Genomic DNA, 18,205 nt, shown 5'->3' with positions numbered 1-18,205 from the left:
TTGAAAAGAGCGTACTACCGCCACCTGTAGACAGGGAGACTCCAGGGACAGAGTCAGCTCACTTTTATTTCATTTTATTTCATTTTATTTCATTTTAGTTTAGTTTAGCGTTAACAAAATGTATCTCATAATACACCATAGGAAAAAAATATCTATGATGTTATGTTGCAGATTTTAATACAGAGATAAACATTTTGCACAAGCAAAGATGCTGTTCCATTGTACGGGAGAATTGCATATTATTTTAATTCCGCACCTATCTTTATCCTTGTAACGGTGTTTGTTTATTGTTTGTTTCTCATCAGTTATCTGCTTCCCAAAGTGTAGAAAATACCAACACATGTTTACTACTGCCCATTAAACCTAATTCTCAAAAGCTGCTTAACACGTTTACTCTATTTTTTTGGCAACTTTGTTGCATTGGGTAGGCCTTATTAAGATCACATTATTACCTAGTATATATAGTGCCAGCCTCTTGGCAATCAGATGTGGGAGAGGCTCTTCCAAAGGAAAACGAAAGTGTTTTGCAGAAAGCAGAATGGCCTCCTCCTGCCGTGAGTATCTTTCGCGCTATGTTCCTTGTAACATTTCTATATTTTACTGTTCATATATTTTATAAAGTCTGGTGGTATTTTGTTTACTGTTTGTTTATATTTCCCTTTAAATCACATGCGAATTATTTTTAACAGCTCTCATTCTATCAGAGTTTCCATAAAGATTTTCTGTGAGGTCAAACATGCCTAAAATGTGCAAATGTGCAGCATATTTAATATTTTAACAAGACCAATAGTCTAGATTTGAACTCTTATTCTGAGACACTGATTGTCATTGTATAGAATTAGACGTTTACTTTCTGTTTCATTTACTGTGAAACTCGATTGCATAGAATGCCTACATAAAACCTGAAAGCTGGACTTTAATAGTTATGTTTTAATTCCTCATTTACATAATTTAATTAAAGTTAGTATGCATTTTTCTTTTATTTATACGTTTTTATAAACGTATATTATTAACATGTGTGAAACTCTTAATAGCATGTTTAACTAGCCAGCAGGGGGCAGCAGATAAACAAGTTATTTATTTGCAATACAAACCGGCACAGAAACTTTGTTTTCAGATTTTTCTAATAGCACCAGAAGAATTGTAAAAGTTATTTTATACATATATATAAAATAATTAACATACATTAGATAGAAAGGTGGAGCAGGTGAAAAAATAATAGCTAAACATAGTTCTAAAGTGAAATGGACAAAGCAGCTCAACAACAAGTGAGGGAATGCAGCTTTACAAGTTTTCAGCCTGCCTTTATTACCAACATATCGAAACTATATTGTCATACGTTATTTCAAAATAAAAAATACCGTAGTGTACAAAATTATTGAGCCACCCCTCACTTCTCAATAGTTTGCTTCCAAGGAGCCAGGCTGTTAAAGCGGTATTGAACAATGCTACTCTAGACTTTCTGATGGTTTTCCTTTGGACATTGGCTGCTTTATCACTCATTTACAGTCCAGGGCTTGTACCTGACCATTGTTTTTGTTTGTTAAGCCACTTAACATTGGCTTAACGATGTTAAGTCATTCCAGCAAACAAAAGGCGCCTAACTCAAGTTATGAATGTCATGTGCTTAAGATATTAAGGGTAAAATATTCGTTGATCCATCTGCTGTTTGCTGAAGCCTCATCACAAATGGTTTCAGCGGAAGAAGAAGCCATTTTTAAAGAACGGAAACAGTGAGAAAAGCCTGAGGTATGCCAAATTACATAACAACAGGGACTGAAAATCAGTGGCAACAGGTCTTAGAGAGTGATGAATCCAAGTTTGAAATCTATGTTTCTAATCATCATCAATATGTGCAAAGATCAAGAGAGAGATACAACTGTGAATCTGTAAAATATGCCGGAGGCTCTGTCATACTTCGGAGCTGCATGTCAGCCAGTAGTGTTAGGGATCTTGTCAAAATTGTTTCATCAATTTGAATTATGAACATAAGAAAAGTGCAGTCAGATTTAAATCCACCATGCAGTACCAGCTGATTGGCACTGGGTTTGTTTCTCAGCATGACAAAAAGCCCAAACACACTCAGTGTAGTAAAAGCTAGAAAAACACACAATAGACCAGCATCCCCAGAGCCCGGACCTCAACACTTTTGAAGCAGTGTGGGATCATCTTGACAGAAAATGGAACAAAAGGCTGACCAACATCCAAAGAAGAGATGTGAATGCCCTTCAAAAAGCCTGGAGAGCTTTTCCTGAAGACTATTTAAAGAAATGGAAAAAAAAGGCTTCCTACCAGAGTTAAGGCTGTGTTAAAGTATAAAGGTGGTAAAATCAAACATTGACAATTTCCATGCATATTTTCACACATTTCAATAAGTTTCTGGAACAATTTCCCCACTCTACTAGCAAAAGCTAAACAAATTAGGGGTAACTCAAGACTTTTGCTTAGTATCATATGTACTTTAACATCCTCAGCTCTGACAAGAAAGGTCTACCACAAAGCCCTGAGCATTAGTGAGATCAGATGTTGTTTCTGTGCCTTCAGAGTCTGGCTCAGAGTTACCCTCTGTAGTTGAATTCAGGCCTCAATGCAGGTCGAGTTCCACAGTGAACTGTATGTTTTGTTATGCTTTTCCATTCTTGTAGCAAAGTTGCCCAAAAATATGTACCTGTATTTGTTCATATTGCTTTATATATTCAGGGATGTATCTTTAGTAAATAAAGAATTTAGCTGTATATCGAAGGAACAAAATATGAAAGCATATCATGCATTTTTTGTTGTTGTTTTGTCCAGAGGCTGACGATGAAAGCACTTATGGTTCTGATGTCAGCAATGAGTCAGACAGCGCTGAACCATCAGATGAGGAAGACAATGAGGAAGACGATGAGGAAGACAATGAGGAAGATGTTTTACCCTGCAAGTTTTACAACAAAGGAAACTGTAGGGATGGAGAAAGGTGTGCTTACCTACACGTTTGCAAGTACGCTCTTAAAGGAAACTGTCGTTACGGCTCCAAATGTAGACTAAACCACACTGTAAGTCAAGGTGTGCCCTCCAGTGCAAGCGGCAGGACTCCGGATCGGTCATCATCTAGTCATGGTGAGTATTTGCTTTTGGGGTTTTCAGTTGTTTGTTTTATCGCCACAAGACGTTTTTTCTTTTTTTCTTTTTTTTTTTAATTTAAGTGAGAAAGATTATTCACAAGTGAAAAACATTCAAGACAGTTTTTAGTCTTCCCAGGACAGGATGTTCCACTAAATTTCCCACAATGTCAAACTGTGCAATGCTCAAAGAAACCAAACAGCTACATTTCAGGCTTGCAGGCCTCTACAGTTCTCAGTAAGCATGTTAAATGTTAAATTTCACGAAAGCAGAATTAGAAAAAAACTGAATAGTATGGGCGTTTTTCAGGAGAACTTCTTCTCCTGTGGTGGAGGGCTGATAATTTGTTCTTGTTTTACCGCCACGAGACCTTGGGCGCCTTGCAGCCCCTGAATCGACCATGAACTCCTCTGTTTATCAAAGTATTTTACAGTCCAGTGTGAGGCCATCTAGCTGACAGTTAACACTTTGGTCTCCAACAATATCAGCTAGTTCCTAACAAATAGCTGCAAGAGCCACATTTTACCTTATACATATATTTACATGTTCGAGCCATATTAGAGCAGCTTTAATGTCCAGTAATAAGTCACCAATTACAATGTAATATATAATGTCTTTTTGTTTTGTTTTTCTAACCAGACCAGAGGCTTACTGATGGCCGACGCTACCAGTGGCAGCTCAATAACGGAAGAGGCTGGAAAGATGTTGAAAATGATCACATCCTTGAGGCCCAGTATTCGCTGCCCCACACCAAAAGCATCAAAATATACAACACATCATACGGGTAAGCAATGAGTTTATGAAGAACTTTTTATTTCCAGGCACACTGTAGTCACTACATGCTTCAACTTTCCTCTCTCTACAGGGCGGTGAGCATAGACTTTAAAAGGATGAAAGTTCTTGGGAAGAAATTGAGAGTGAGACGCCTGGATGACGGTAACACTGAGTGGATTTGGTACTGCATGTTGGGTCGTCGTTGGATCAAGTATGGAGCCAAGGTAGATAGCAACTAGATCTTTGCTTAAGTTAATGGAAATTGTTCTCCTTTGTCTGTTTGGTAATGATTCTTCTCTCCCTCGCGGACAGGATTCAAAGGGCGTCTCCACTCCTGTGAAGAGCTCCGACATAGAGGAAAAGTTTCAGAGAAATCCAACGAGCTCCTTTACTTTTAACGTCAATGGTGAAACTTTGGAGCTCAAATTTAAAGGTGAAGTGAATTCACTAATCTGTAAATTTGTAACACCCTTCCAGCTAAATTCCAGCTTTTTCTTAACAGTCATTAGCCTATTCCTTATTTCTGTTTGTTTGCTTAGAAATGCAACAGGTGAGTAAAAACAGGAAGAGGAAAGTCACCCGTCGACCTACGTACCAGCAACCACAAGCAGTCAGGGGGTGAGTGTTAATTTTCCTCAAGGATTTTTGTTCAGTTAAAAATTGTCAAGAAGATAAGATGAGAGAATTTAACATAGTTTTCTGTTTTATGAAATATTTTTGATTTTGTTGTCGCAGAGTTGCTCTAACATCCTCAGGTTTCCAGAATCTTAGCTTGGGCACTAAGCCACAGTGGGAATTTGAAGGCGACAGTGGAAAATGGCACAAGTTCAAACACAGGGTATGTCATCTGTGCAGTGGATGTTATTTTTAGGATTATTCAAAGTACAATTTCTGAGTTATTGCATTGACATAAATCATCACAGTTTGTCTGTGGATTTTGTCTTAACAGAAAAGGACTTCCACTGACTGCTCAGTAACCAGTGATGACATTGAGAGCAAGTACCAACAAAACAACAAAGGCACCATGCCCTTCACAGTGGCAGGACAATCCTACAATCTTGACTTTGGAGGTTGAGTTTTTATATTTTAATCCTGTAGTAAAAAACTCGAAATAATAATTAATTGTTGGCTCTTAGAGGCATTTTAATAAACAACTGACTATCCATATCTACCTGTTCCAATATGAAAAAGTGATGTAACATTTATTTAACATTAGACTTTTGTTGATTTGTTTATGATTTTCCACAGCAATGATCCAGACCAACGTCAGGACCAATCACACACGCAGGGTGAGACGTGTGCTGGTGTGAGCCATCAAGATGATTTCCTGACCTCCAGAAGACTGTGCAGCAACGTAACCACGATGCTGCCACGTTCCTCTAACTTGAGATTTATATGAGATTTATTTTTGGATGGTTAACACATCCTTTTTATTGTTGAATTTCAGAATTTACCTCATTGCAGGCCTTGTCATGGGTGAAGTTTACAAGGACACTTTTAAATGCTGCCTGACAATCTTCCACTCCAATAATGCATTCTACCAACTTGCCTTTTAGCATCATGGTTGTTTAAATTATTCATCTTATCAACTCAGGTCACAGTAAGCATTTTTTTTCCACACTTCCATATGGGGATGGAGGGGAAAATTTGTTCTTATAGCCAATAATTAAACAAAAGGAAGTGTATAACAAACACTTTGAATGCATGGGATATGATACATTTGCCTTTTTTTTAATGTAGAAAAATGAGATGTAACTGTGCAATATTAGTTCGAGGTCTTTTTGCACATTACCTTTGAGATCTTTTTATGCTTTTAACACACAAACTGCCTTGAAAAGTCTCCGTGCCTCTTTGCATTGTGCCACAGTTTTTGCTTTTTGTGGTTTATTTGGCTTTGCACAAATGCACCAGAAACGGGTTTCACTGATTTGGGAGAACAGACTACTGCATCTTTGGTATTCTCTAAATGCAATAAAAAATGTTTGAAAGTCACAACACACCAAGACTTTCCCCTTTTGTATATGCAAGTAGGACACCAGAACCTCAATGACCAGTTCTAAACAAATATTTTTTCAACAGCTTGCTTACATTTACATTTACAGAGGGCGATCGTGGCTTAAGAGTTTGATGGGAACTAGAAATGTCTTATTTTCTAATTATAATAAAATTTGGATTCATGTTGAGTCAACACTAAATTAGTCAGAAATGTAAATGAATATAAATATTTCTTTGGGGTAGTGTAGACCAAGTGGCGAGGAAGGTGATAAGTAGACAGCATCAGCATCAATTTCTTTTAATTGTACTTTATTTCTGACATCTCCATTATACCATTTTTAAAAACACCTCGGTAGGCAAAACCTCACTTGCTTTATACAGGACTTTACATACACCTGAATCTCATTACTCTCTACCACTGAAAAATAGGTTAGACCAAACAATATGATCTAAACAAAAAACAGGAATAAGATTATGCATCTAACTGACAAACTCATTTACACAGCTAAATGGTTTGAAAAGTAAAACACTGCATACAATACAACTCAAAATGTTACTTTAAGGAAAATAAACAATGCTATACACAATGAAAACCCCTGCATTTGGTTGCACCCTGTGATGCAATCAATGACATCATGACGCTATATAAGTAGGAAGTACTGGGGTGGCCCCTCCCACACATACAGAACCTCAACAAATGGACAAAAATGGTAAGTATAACCAAAGCAACGTAACCAAACATAATTTATTAGAAATTTACCTGTGAATAGAAGAAAATTCAAATGACCTGATGGTTAGTAGTATTTGCTTTAAAAACATATGCATGGATGTAATGGATGTAACTAATGCTACCACAAACACACTCGGGATAGTATGTCAAGCAAAGTTACACCAGCAGTGTCTAAATTAAAGCATTATGGCCAACTGTACAAAAACAAAACAAGAGATTAATTATCGATATGATCAAGAGACGAGTGGTAAATGAGTAACTTTCGTCATAATTTATGAATAACTTTTAACAGAACACCTATATAAGTGTACAGAATAGGAACTGACCTCACAGCCCATTGTCCCTTCAATGGTGCTAGTTTCAGTCATTGTGCAAATGTACCAATTTATAAGGTTGGGGAAACCTGCAGTCAGCTGAGACTGAAGAAGTCGCTCCGATGCATGACGAAACGTTTCACCCACTGAAAACGCAACGTCCAGATGAACAGAATCAGCCTTTGGGAACTGACAGCGGGGGGGTGACATATAAATGGGGAATGTTACATATGACGGCACTCACACATAATTAAGACACACTTACAGATTTTGTCTGTGAAGGTAAGACAACTCTAAGCCATTGACAAAATAAGGGAGGGGGCAAAACTCAGAGGGTGGGGTGTTGTTTACAGGTAGGTGTTAGTGAGAGAAGAGATGGGCAGCAGTGGGCTGACAGAGTAAGGAAGGGAAACAACGAAGTCTCATGCACAGTTAATTGATTAGCAAGGTAAATAGCAGCTGGATGGAGAGGCGCTGTTTCATAACAGTCATGTTAATTAAACAGCATCACAATATGAAAGAGTCAAAGAACTCAGTCCTTCTGAATTTCAACAACCAGTGCAGAGCCTTTTTGGTAACATGTAACTTTCTCATGTCTTAACTTTGTAAAGCAATAGGAATATTTTAAAGTTCCTGTTCCTTAAACTTTGCCACATTAAGTTGCAGGTAGTTTTGTTCACACCAAATATCAGCGTTGTCTACTCTTCCTCATAACATTGTAGGCCACAGGGAAGTACAAAAGGGTAATTTTGCGGTGAACTGTTCCTTTAATACCATGAAAGAGCAACTCTACAGTCATCTGATGGCTTCACTGTGCTTTAATTTTTGTCGCTGTGAAAAGAAACCAAAGCACTGGAATCAGCTGTAGTGTACACTCTCCAGAGACAGCCTTAGGGGAGCGTCATTATCGGTACTTTAGCTCCACCTATGTACCGGTACGCGCTAAATTGCATTAGCTGAAGCCCAGAAACGAAAGTGTAAGCCATCGTTTCAGTGAAACTATCCGCCGGCTTCGGTCCTCGATCGCAAGTAAATACAGCGATTTAACGAAACTATTTTTTCAAGTTTTAATCTGGAAGTGGCTTTTTAAGACTGACTGATTGTGTTTTTTCTGCTTTCATTCTGTCACAGTGGATTTTTATTATGAGATGAGGGTAAGTGTGTGTGTGCTATGTGGAGGGGTTTGACAGGGTCTGGAAAAAAAAAACAGGCGAGCTTGTGTTCATGGCATCATTTCTATTAATTGCTTCCAGGACAATAATGAGGAGGAGCAGATTCCCCAGAACACCCCAGGTCTGTTTGACGTGACAGTTTAACTTCCTGCTATACTGCCTCTATCATTATAAGGCCATAGTTTAGAACACAGAAGACAGTAAAATGAGAACATGTAGCATTTTAAGAACAAAAAATGTCTAGTTTTGAATTTAATGGCACTAATACATCTCAAAAGTTGGGATAAGGCCATGCTCCCCGCTGGGTGGCATCTCCTCTTCCTTTAACAACAGTCTGTAAACAACGAGCTGAGTGCTGATAACAACCCAGACCGTCCATTTGTTTTTTAGGCTGATGTTTTCTAGAAAGAATTTTAAATTTTGACTAGTTCGATCACATAACAGTTCTCCACTTTGCCTCAGCCTAAGAATCATCTTAGCATCCCACACTGATTTCAGACTTGATTTCTCTAGATTCATGTCACTGACATGTTGCCATTTAAACTAATTAATTGCAAAATGTTCCTCCAGCAGTTTTTTTTCTTTTTAGTACTACTTAATTTTCCTTTTGTTGCCCTCATTTGAAATGTTTGAAATGTGTTGGTGTCTTCAAATTCAAAATAAGCTAATATTGCTCTTAAAACAGTACATATTCTCTTTTTAAACACTTGATGTATTGTGAGTAAGATATTGGTTTATGAGATCACTGCATTCTGTCTAACATATCTTTATTTCAACAGTCAATGGGAAGTATTATGAGTGGCAGCTGTCAGTTGGCCATCAGTGGCTGAAAATTGAAAATGACCATGTGATTGAGACCCACTACTGCCAACCAGGAGCCAAGGGAATCAGTATCAATACAAGCCATGGGTCAGTATGTTGTGATTATATCTGATAGTATCAGCAACTTTAACAAAGTGAGAGTTGGTCAGGGAAGGGAAATGGAAATGTGTCAGATGCCATTTGAAATTTTACAAAGGTAAACCGAAACTCAGTTTTTGGGCTATTATAAATTAACTTTTTACTGTAGGTAGAACAGTCCTGTAAATCCTGTACGCTTACAAGAAAAAGGGTTCAGTCAAGTTGAGCCATAAAATGAAATGGATCAGCTGATCAAACACAACATCACCTAACATCACTGGAAGACATCAGTTCTTCTATGCATTCTTTAGCTTTAGCCTGCACATATGCAAGCCACTTTTGAACCCCTCCTCACGCCATGCAAGGCCATCATGTTAAATATAAACGTTTGACCACAGAGGTCCTGTCTATAGAAAAAATATTATTTTATCAACAATAAGTATTGATACAGATACAGATTTTGTGTCAGGACAATGGAAAATAAATTATTGCATCAATAATCTTTTTTTAAAAGGAGCACATTCAGAGAAGTATACTTTTCATTTTAATCTTTTATGTTTCCACAGGGTGGTGTTCATAGATTTTGATACGTTACAGGCTAATAATCCAGGTATAAAGGTGCAGAGACTAAGCTTCCTTCCTCGGGGGCAGGCGGAAGACATAGGCTGGTACTTCAGAGATGACCAGCTGTGGTGTGAATATGGAACACAGGTGAGGAAAATTGCAGGAATTAACTCCTTAAATTCACTTGAAGGTTTTCTTTGAGTATTCCTTGTCATCTTCCTCTTCAGGGTTCCAACACCATGTCATCATCAGTCAGCAGTAGACAAGTTGAACAGCAGTTCACCACGAACCCTCAGGGAACCTTCAGATTTACAGTGGGCCGTACACCCTACTTGATCGATTTCTCCAGTATGTGGTGTTTATAGTGATATATTATTGTGAGCTTGCTCTTTTATACAGCTATGGAAATGTGTTTTCATTTCACTTTGTAGCCATGACGCAGAGAAACCTCATCACAGGCTTACAAAGGAAGCTGCGCAGGCGTCCAAAATTATCCTCCAACACTGGAGCGTAAGACTTTTTTCTTTTATTCCTGTAGTTTAGACAGTCTTTGTACACTGAGCAAACTTAGTCTACAGAGATGTCAGTAAGAAAAGTATCAAAACTCCCCAGAGAATAAATAAAAAGTTTCTCTGAAGAAGGCTAACGGATGTCACGGGAAAAGAACATGAATGATAATCACTTCTTGTCTCTGCAGAGTTGGCTTGACCTCAGACTTGCCTGCAGCTTCCTCCTCGCAGACCGGTTCTGTGGGCTACAGGTGGGAATTCATGGGAGTCAGAGAGCAATGGACAGAATACCAAGCACATGTAAGTAGGTCATCCAAAAACTGCATGGAAAAATTTTAAAGACTTGCACTAAGCTGCATAGTAGCATCAAAGATACATCAAGAACTGCCCTTACCTCGGCAAAGGAGGTTATGCTTGCATGGCACGTGTACGGATGTCTGTAAACAGCTTGAGAAGTTTTAATGAATTCTGATAAAACTTTGTAGGAGTGTAGAGTGGGGTCATGTTAGCAATCCATAAAAATTTGGATTACATCGAAAGAGCTCTTCAAGGTCAGATTAATGATTTATTGGTCGAAAATTGACAGAAAGCCTTGTAACTCTGAACCTATGATTCTTACAAGTGTACTGTCAACATATAGAAAGGGCTGTAAGATTTCAAGTATCATGTCACATCTGACCTCTGACCTCTCATTAAAGGAAAGGAAAAGTTTCCACAGGATTCTATGGAGTCCTCTTGAAAAACTAAGTACACCCCAGTAGCTTGTAGCACCAATAACTGCTTTCTATATGTGCTGTGTGCAGATATGTTCATTTGACAGCGCTGCTATTGAGAGACAGTACCAGCTGAACAAACAGGGCACACTGAACTTCAAGATTAACAGATATTCATACACACTGGACTTTTCAGGTATTGTACACACTTCAGAACTGCTCTTCTGTTAAGCCGAACAATTCATGCTTTTTTTTTTCTTTTTTTTTTTTTAAGCAAATCATATGGCCACTGAGACATTATCTTCATTAATTTATCATAGGTATGTACCAAGTCAACAACAATTTAGGGACAAGAAGATCAGTTAGAAGGACTCCTATATATGGTGTTCAGCAGAACATCAGGTAAGGAGAAACATTTGGCCACACAGTGACCACATCTCTTATTTTGTGCTAATTAATAACATGAATTAGGTTAAATATTATATTTTGAGGACATTTACTGATGTTAACACTAAAAGATTGACTAATGTTAAGATTGTTTTGCCTCAAACACACCAGATATGCACATAAAGATGTATATGCTGTGAATGAATGAATTTCAAATCTTTTGTTTTTTTGTTTTTTTAGTTCAGGCCCTCAGGCACAATGGCAGTTCCTAGATATGGATGGATCATGGAAAGATTATTCCAAAGTAAGCCACAACTTTCTTTTTATTCATGTGTAGACGGTGCTCTAGAAAATCCTATAGAGTACATTTAGTGCATTCCATCAATCTGTCCAGCCGTCCATCAATCTTCTGCCAGGTCTGGGTCATGGGGACAGATGCTCAGACCTACCACTCCTCGCCTCCTCCTCTGCCTGAAAGTCATGGCCTTGAAGTTGGAGATGCTAATTATCATTCCGGCTACTTCACACTCTGCTACAAACCATCTCGGTACGAGCTGGAAGTCATGGTTTTATCAACCCAATGAAACCATGTCATCTGCAAATAAATAAAGAGATAAGAACCTGTGACCACTGAACTATTGGCTGTGCCCAGAAATTCTGTTCATGAAAAACAGAATCAATGACTAAGGACAGCTCTGGCACGGTCAAGCTTCCTCTGGGAATGAGATTGTGTTAGTGTGGGCAATATGAACCAAGCTCTCATTGTGGTTGTACCACAATACTCTATACTCCTAAAGCACTGTCAAAAATGCCCTTTTTAGATCCACAAAACACATCTAGAGTTGCTGGGCAAATTCCCACATACCTTAAAATTCCTTGGTGTCTTTTTCGGGTAGAGGGAAACTACCACTCCAGTCTGCCAGTAAGGAATTGGGAAGTGTGTCAACCAAGAGAGCTCCATAACATCCTGAGCTTTTTGAGAAACCTGGGGCCTCGTCCCTTAGAAGCTTCATGTGCCTCAGTGAGCAGAGCCCCAGTGGCATGAACCATAGTGAGTTCTCATCCTGGTCCCCATAGTCTTGTTACTTTACAAAAGGCCAACAGTGGGATTCAGGAAAATTTCAAACTACTCCTTCCACTACCCCACAATATCTTCAGCTGAGGTCAGCACTCCATCTCTGCTGCCTCCCCCTCCCAAGTTGTCTGACTGTATATATGTATAATATAATTATGGTTATTCATCTATAATATTTCTGTTGAGATGTTGTAGGTTTTGGGGTTAATTCCAAACTGAAACACAAACAATCCCTCGCACAGTTTACATACTTTAACATGGAATTATGGTAATTTGAGCAAAGTATTGGGTGACCTAACCAGAATTTAACAACATTGCCTGACTGTGTTTTCTCTGATGTGTTGTTGCTCTGTGTTATTCAGGGAATATGCAGCACATCCAGTCAGGAGATTGAGTTCCAGTACAAACTAAACCCATCAGGAACTATGACATTTTCCACCAGGAACTTCAGCTATGAGTTAAGCTTCTCAGGTAAGCAGCAAACATAATCAGAAACCTTTAAAGTTAAAAGCCATATTCAAAGATTTGTATAATTGAAGTTGTGAATAAATGCACTTTTTGTCTTTTATAGCCATGACTCAGAGAAACCTGAGCACGGGCACAACCAGAACGGTGAGAAGACTTAATCAGTGACTGAGCGGACAACAGATTTGTAGGTCGGGGGTCAACTTAATGATGATCCTACCAGTTGTGTCACTGCCCACCTCAGGTTGGCTCTCCTGTCAGAAACTGCCTCCTGCCTTTAACTTAACACAACTGATAGACATTTACTTTGTCCCCTCTGAAGACATGTTGTTTTTAATGCAAGCGTTATAAATTTTATTTTTCCACATTTAAGATGACACTACGTTTAATGTTAAGCAGTAAAATGTATTTCCTTTATCAGTTTTCCACATTTCTGGGTTTAGGGCTGGTTTTAGCAGATTATTCCATATTTAAATAAGTGGAATCGTTTACAAAGAAATCAGTGGGAGGAAAAAAAAATTCAGTTTACTTTAAGCCTTTTGTTAACTTGACTATGGTTTCATAAAATGCAACATGCTTTAGTAAATCTTCAAATATTCACAAGTTGTTGTAATGACTGGAATTTTTAAAAGTTTTCCCTTTTTATCCTTTGTCCTTAGCATGCATGTTTTTAAGAATTTATTAAAAGTGCCTTTTAATCAGTGCACTTTGCTTGTGTTTACTTTCCTTAATTGAGGTTCCTTACATTTACATTCCAAAATCTAAATTCGTGTTTTAAAGTCATCAAAGAAATAACCACCATATATGGTGTACAGATGTGTATATGTACAGATCTTCAACCTAAGAGACCAGCACTGTGACACATAAAACAAAGCCGTATTACACATGCAGGACAGCAGCTGTATACAAATAATCTTGTGGAAGAATAAGCTTTCAGTTTCTCCTTTGAGCTTCTGCTAGGATGCATCCCACATGTTGATCTAAGTATAACAAACGTCTACTTGAAGACATTTTTAATCTTGCATGGAAAAAATAGGGAAATTAACAGAACACAAAGATTCAGTTGAACAATTAAGACTCCCATTAGTAGCGTTTTATACCAAAAAAGGTAGTGTAATAAAAGATAACACATTCAAACTGTTAGCAACAATCATCATCTGAGGAATCAGCGTGACAAAGGTCATTACAAAAATGCTTATGTCACATAGCATTCTGTAATAACTTTTCCTCAAATATTTTATATTCCATATTTGTTTTTGGTGTTTATAGGGATGGCTCATTAGCTGTTTACATATTTGCAGGAACATATCAATTTAAGGAAGCAGGAAAGACCAGAAAACCAACATAGAATACAGCCTTTGTGCATTAGCGTAGTAATAATATATCCTAATATAAATTATGTAAATGATAGTGCAGGGGTGTGAAACTTGCGGCCACCCCTACTTACAGCCCGTATATAGATCTTGAAGTTACTTTTTTTGTTAGAGAGGATTTGCGGGGAAAAACTGCATTCACGTTTGCAGTTTTGTCTTATACAATACTTGAAATTTAAAAAAAAAACAAAAAACACTCTTTTGGAAATATTTGTGGGTGTTTTCTTGTGTGTTTCTTTTAAAGTGGCCCTCCGATGAGATGACAGTGCCAACAGTGGCCCACAGCTTAAGTTTGAGACCCCTGTTGTAGTGTATTGCAATGTTAGAATATAAAGCATCTGCAGAAGGCTGTTGCTGTGTAAATGAAACAAAAATGATTTCTGTTCATCTGTAAACTTATGTTGACAAAAAGAATACATCTACAATGTGATGAACCTTACCATTGACTTATTTTATTGTACTGTGGGAGGTTTTTATTTTATTTTATTTATTTCATTCTATTTCTATTACAAGGATACTCAATTCTGCACTTTAATAAAGAAATGCCCTAAAGATTTCTGGTTTTGTGTGTTTTTGTTTTATTCACAAGTACTCAAACAGAGTCTTGCCCTCTCTCCATTCTAGACTGGCACATACAAGGCTCTCTAAAGGGTAATTGCAGGAAACTAAGACAGCGATAACAGCATTAGTACGTCTTCCTCATAGGCAATTGAGGGAAATTTTATCTTCTCTGAATCATATGGACCAACCAAACCCTAGTCCACACACTGGATGAACTTTAGCCCACCAGCAGAAAGTGAAAGCAGTTGTTTGTGTGGAATGGCACGTTTAGGTCTGTCTTCGATCATAAGTAAGTAAACCGGCGTTTAACAAAGTTATCTAATTACATTTTAATCAACAATGCAGAGAGAGGTGATTTTCTTCTTTTTTGTTTTCACAGGTGGTTTTTCTGAGTTGACGGTAAGAGTGCTGTATCAGTCTAAGCAGTGGGGGGAAAAGGGGATAAAAAGGTTTTGACCACAATATGTTTATTTATTGTTATTCTAGATTAATGAAGGAGCAAAGGTCTATTGGCAGGAAACTGTAGGTCTGTATGACACATTTACATGCATACATTCATTTACATAGGATTGCCTTTTAGTCCTTTGACTTAAGGACCATTGATTTTTCTATCTCATCTGACTGTGCCAACAGCAGCTACTTAAAAAGAACAATATGGCCTAAAATAACAACTAACCATAAAAAATAAATACACTACACACGAAGCCATAGCCTTTGTGCAGATTTGCTCAAAAACACATATTAAGTGGAGTGTGTACGATAACATGATCTTTGCTTGTGTTTCACAGTCAACAGGAAGAATTATGAGTGGCAGCTGTCAGTTGGCCATCAGTGGCTGAAAATTGAAAATGACCATGTGATAGAGGCACACTACTGCCAACCAGGAGCCAAGGGAATCAGTATCAATACACGCCATGGGTCAGTGTGTTGTGAGCATATCTGATAGTATCAGCAACTTTACAAAACTGAAAGTGAGCATGTCATTGGTCAGAAAAGGACCTTTAAGTATTTATATGGAACTTTTTACTGGGGGGTGGAACAACCTTCATAACAGTGTTATAGAGTTCAGTAAAGCCATAAAATCAACGGATCAGCTGATCTCAGTGACAGCCCACATTACTGGAACATACCACTTCCTCGTCCATGTATCTAGTATGCAAGCTGCATTGGACCCGCCCACCTTAGCTCCTCCGTTTGAGGGTTTCCCCTTTGTTATATGATGTAGGGAAAGGGAAAGGTGGGGAGGTCACAGAACATCATGTCAAATATAAACTACTCCCACCCATGTTGTTTAGAACATTAACAAGCTTCACACAGACGACTGGATTTTGTGTTGTCTTTCAACAGGAAGGTGCTCATAGATTTTGATAGGTTACAGACGAATGACCCAGGAATGAAGGTGCGGAGACTAAACTTCTTTCCTCAGGGGCAGATGGAGGACATAGGCTGGTACTTCAGAGATGGTCAAGTGTGGCGTGAATATGGATCCCAGGTGAGAAAAAAAAATTCTAAATAAACTCACATTGAGTTTTACATGAAGGTTTGATCCCTTGAGTGTTCCATGTCATCCTCCTCTTCAGGGTTTAAGCATGTTGTCGCCATCAGTCAGCAGCAGAGACGTTGAACGACAGTTCACCCTGAACCCTCAGGGAACCTTTGCATTTTCAGGCTACGTGATCGATTTCTCAAGTATGTGCCATTTACAGTGATGTGTTCTTGCTTGTACTTTTATACAGTGATATTTTTATTTTTTTATTTATTTGGTTCATTTTGTAGACATGACCGAGTTCCACACCTTTACAGGCTCTTATAAGAAGGTGCGCAGGCGTCCAAAATTTGCATCCAACACTGGAGTGTAAGACTTTTTTTTTTCCTGCAGTCAGACTGCAAAGTCTGCAGCTAGCTGAGTGAAAATAAAGACTTTAATCCACCGAGATGTCAGTAAGGAAAGCAAAACCTCTGTATGATTGTGTATGATATTCATTTCTTCTGAACTGCAGACTTGGCTCCACTTCAGCCCTGCTCACAGCCGCCGCCTCCCAGACCTACAGGTGGGAATTAACAGGAGATTTCCCAAATCGGACAGAACACCAAGCACGTGTGAGTAGGTCGTCCAAACATTTCATGTTGTTTTAGCAGAAATGTGATGCACTTAGAGTGGACTTGAAAGATAATTAGCTGTAATTGCTTGGGTTCCCACAGACCTGGCGTGTCCACCACGTCCAGGGGCCAATCATGGCCCTAGGTCAGATTTTATATGTATTTATAGCCCTCCACTGCAAACGGAATGAATAAAGTGTAATTCCTCTTTCCATCTCATGGGCGTGAGTTTTTTTTATACACTCACGCAATACACACAAAAATTAGTCAGATTTAAAATTAACCTGAGATGACGATCTTCAGCAGCTTCACTGAAGTTTCAGGTGTTCCAAACAGCTTGATCTTATTTTTTATTTCACCCTCCACATGTGACAGAAAAGTAGAAAGGTGAGAAGGATTGTTGGCCCCTGGGTGATTTTCCATTAATAAATATGGAAATCTTGGGGGAAAAAGTTTGGACACCATTCTTTCTAATAGTGTGTAACTCCTTCAGTTATTGTGACTGTAAAGATTTCTATAATTACACTATTGTTCAACAGGCTAATAGATGAAATCAGTAAACACTTTCCTGATATGTTTATGGTCTCAGTAGGTTCAAGTCCTACTTATTTCTCATAAATTATGGTCCTGTTTAGAGAAGAACAGATTTATCTTTGTTTGTCTTAAAACTTTTAATCCTTGCCCCACTGAATTTGCACTAAATGTACAAAGTGCATTTCTCTCTTTGTGTTTCTTTCTATATGTGGTGTGTGCAGATATGTTTATTTGACAGCAGTGGTATTGAGAGACAGCACCAGTTGAACCAACGGGGCACACTACACTTCAAGATGAACAGATCCTCATACACGCTGGGCTTCTCAGGTAATACACTCACTTCAGAACTGTTAAACCAAACAATAAGGCTTTTGTTGAAGCACATTATATGACCACTAGTATATCACAGGTATGTCTAAGTCGATAACAATACTGGGACAAGAAGGTCAGTTAGGTCTCCTTTTTATTCAGCAGAACACCAGGAAAGGAGAGATATTTAACTTAGTCACCACATATCTCTTATTTCTTGAGTTGTTAATGTGGATTAGCGTAAATGTTACATTGGGAAGTGAACGCTGCCCCCTTACACACGGATTAATAATTTGACTAGTTATTCTTTCTTGATAAGACACCTGCGTAAAAGCTGAATTTTTGTGAAGGTGTATATGCTTTGAATGTTTATAGTTTAAATCTACAGTCCTGGCTAATACACCTTTTGTATTTTATAACAGTAACTCAGATAAACCTGAGCACGGGCACAACCAGAGCGGTGAGACTTAATCAGTGACTGAGGGGATTTGTAGGTCAGGGGTCAACTTAATGTTGATCCTACCAGTTGTGTCACTGCCCACCTCAGGTTGCCTCTCCTGTCAGAAGCTGCCTCCTCCCTTCCTGCCCTCTTCACCTCAACAGGCTGATCGACATTTATTTATTCCTC

At 38.3% G+C, this 18,205-nt stretch overlaps 3 protein-coding genes across 6 annotated transcripts; all 3 read left to right on the top strand.

Moving 5' to 3' along the window:
- The first annotated feature begins 466 nt into the window (after positions 1 to 466).
- On the top strand, positions 467 to 5,873 carry LOC113009189 (uncharacterized). Its single transcript, XM_026147367.2, has 9 exons — positions 467 to 554; positions 2,794 to 3,099; positions 3,742 to 3,886; positions 3,968 to 4,100; positions 4,189 to 4,309; positions 4,416 to 4,494; positions 4,612 to 4,714; positions 4,826 to 4,946; positions 5,125 to 5,873. The coding sequence occupies exons 1-9, from the start codon at positions 539 to 541 to the stop codon at positions 5,184 to 5,186; spliced, it is 1,086 nt and encodes a 361-aa protein (XP_026003152.2). The 5' UTR covers positions 467 to 538; the 3' UTR covers positions 5,187 to 5,873.
- A 634-nt stretch (positions 5,874 to 6,507) lies between these two features.
- On the top strand, positions 6,508 to 13,406 carry LOC113009752 (uncharacterized). 4 transcript variants are annotated; one of them, XM_026148256.2, is made up of 13 exons: positions 6,544 to 6,581; positions 8,047 to 8,069; positions 8,169 to 8,208; positions 8,867 to 8,996; positions 9,554 to 9,698; positions 9,779 to 9,899; positions 9,983 to 10,061; positions 10,249 to 10,360; positions 10,864 to 10,969; positions 11,094 to 11,175; positions 11,401 to 11,464; positions 12,598 to 12,706; positions 12,807 to 13,406. In XM_026148256.2, the coding sequence occupies exons 1-13, from the start codon at positions 6,569 to 6,571 to the stop codon at positions 12,866 to 12,868; spliced, it is 1,086 nt and encodes a 361-aa protein (XP_026004041.1). In that variant the 5' UTR covers positions 6,544 to 6,568; the 3' UTR covers positions 12,869 to 13,406. The 4 variants fall into 4 exon arrangements, with proteins under 4 accessions (XP_026004042.1, XP_026004041.1, XP_080147640.1 ...); XM_080291513.1 differs by lacking the exon at positions 6,544 to 6,581 and adding an exon at positions 7,929 to 7,944; XM_026148257.2 differs by lacking the exon at positions 8,047 to 8,069 and having other exon boundaries at positions 6,508 to 6,581.
- Positions 13,407 to 14,892: 1,486 nt separating this feature from the next.
- Positions 14,893 to 18,205, top strand: LOC145421278 (protein mono-ADP-ribosyltransferase PARP12-like). The gene is made up of 10 exons (XM_080291350.1): positions 14,893 to 14,923; positions 15,014 to 15,033; positions 15,121 to 15,160; positions 15,423 to 15,552; positions 15,982 to 16,126; positions 16,215 to 16,323; positions 16,411 to 16,489; positions 16,635 to 16,734; positions 17,490 to 17,595; positions 18,000 to 18,205. Exons 1-10 carry the CDS (start codon positions 14,893 to 14,895, stop codon positions 18,053 to 18,055), a joined length of 816 nt encoding a protein of 271 aa, XP_080147476.1. The 3' UTR covers positions 18,056 to 18,205.

Source organism: Astatotilapia calliptera, chromosome 17, assembly GCF_964374335.1.
Source record: "Astatotilapia calliptera chromosome 17, fAstCal68.1, whole genome shotgun sequence".
In the NCBI taxonomy this organism is placed as follows: domain Eukaryota; kingdom Metazoa; phylum Chordata; class Actinopteri; order Cichliformes; family Cichlidae; genus Astatotilapia; species Astatotilapia calliptera.
This window is presented reverse-complemented; position numbering and strand designations above follow the sequence as displayed.

Excerpts from the sequence above, each read along its gene's own strand:
- LOC113009189 (XM_026147367.2), top strand. Across the intron at positions 4,310-4,415 it reads TTTGGAGCTCAAATTTAAAG|AAATGCAACAGGTGAGTAAA; the intron begins GTGAAGTGAATT and ends TTGTTTGCTTAG. Across the intron at positions 4,495-4,611 it reads CAACCACAAGCAGTCAGGGG|AGTTGCTCTAACATCCTCAG; the intron begins GTGAGTGTTAAT and ends TTGTTGTCGCAG.
- LOC113009752 (XM_026148256.2), top strand. Across the intron at positions 11,176-11,400 it reads GGTGTTCAGCAGAACATCAG|TTCAGGCCCTCAGGCACAAT; the intron begins GTAAGGAGAAAC and ends TTGTTTTTTTAG. Across the intron at positions 12,707-12,806 it reads CTATGAGTTAAGCTTCTCAG|CCATGACTCAGAGAAACCTG; the intron begins GTAAGCAGCAAA and ends TGTCTTTTATAG.
- LOC145421278 (XM_080291350.1), top strand. The coding sequence starts at position 14,893 with ATGGCACGTTTAGGTCTGTCTTCGATCATAA. Across the intron at positions 14,924-15,013 it reads AGGTCTGTCTTCGATCATAA|GTGGTTTTTCTGAGTTGACG; the intron begins GTAAGTAAACCG and ends TTGTTTTCACAG. Across the intron at positions 16,127-16,214 it reads GGCGTGAATATGGATCCCAG|GGTTTAAGCATGTTGTCGCC; the intron begins GTGAGAAAAAAA and ends CCTCCTCTTCAG.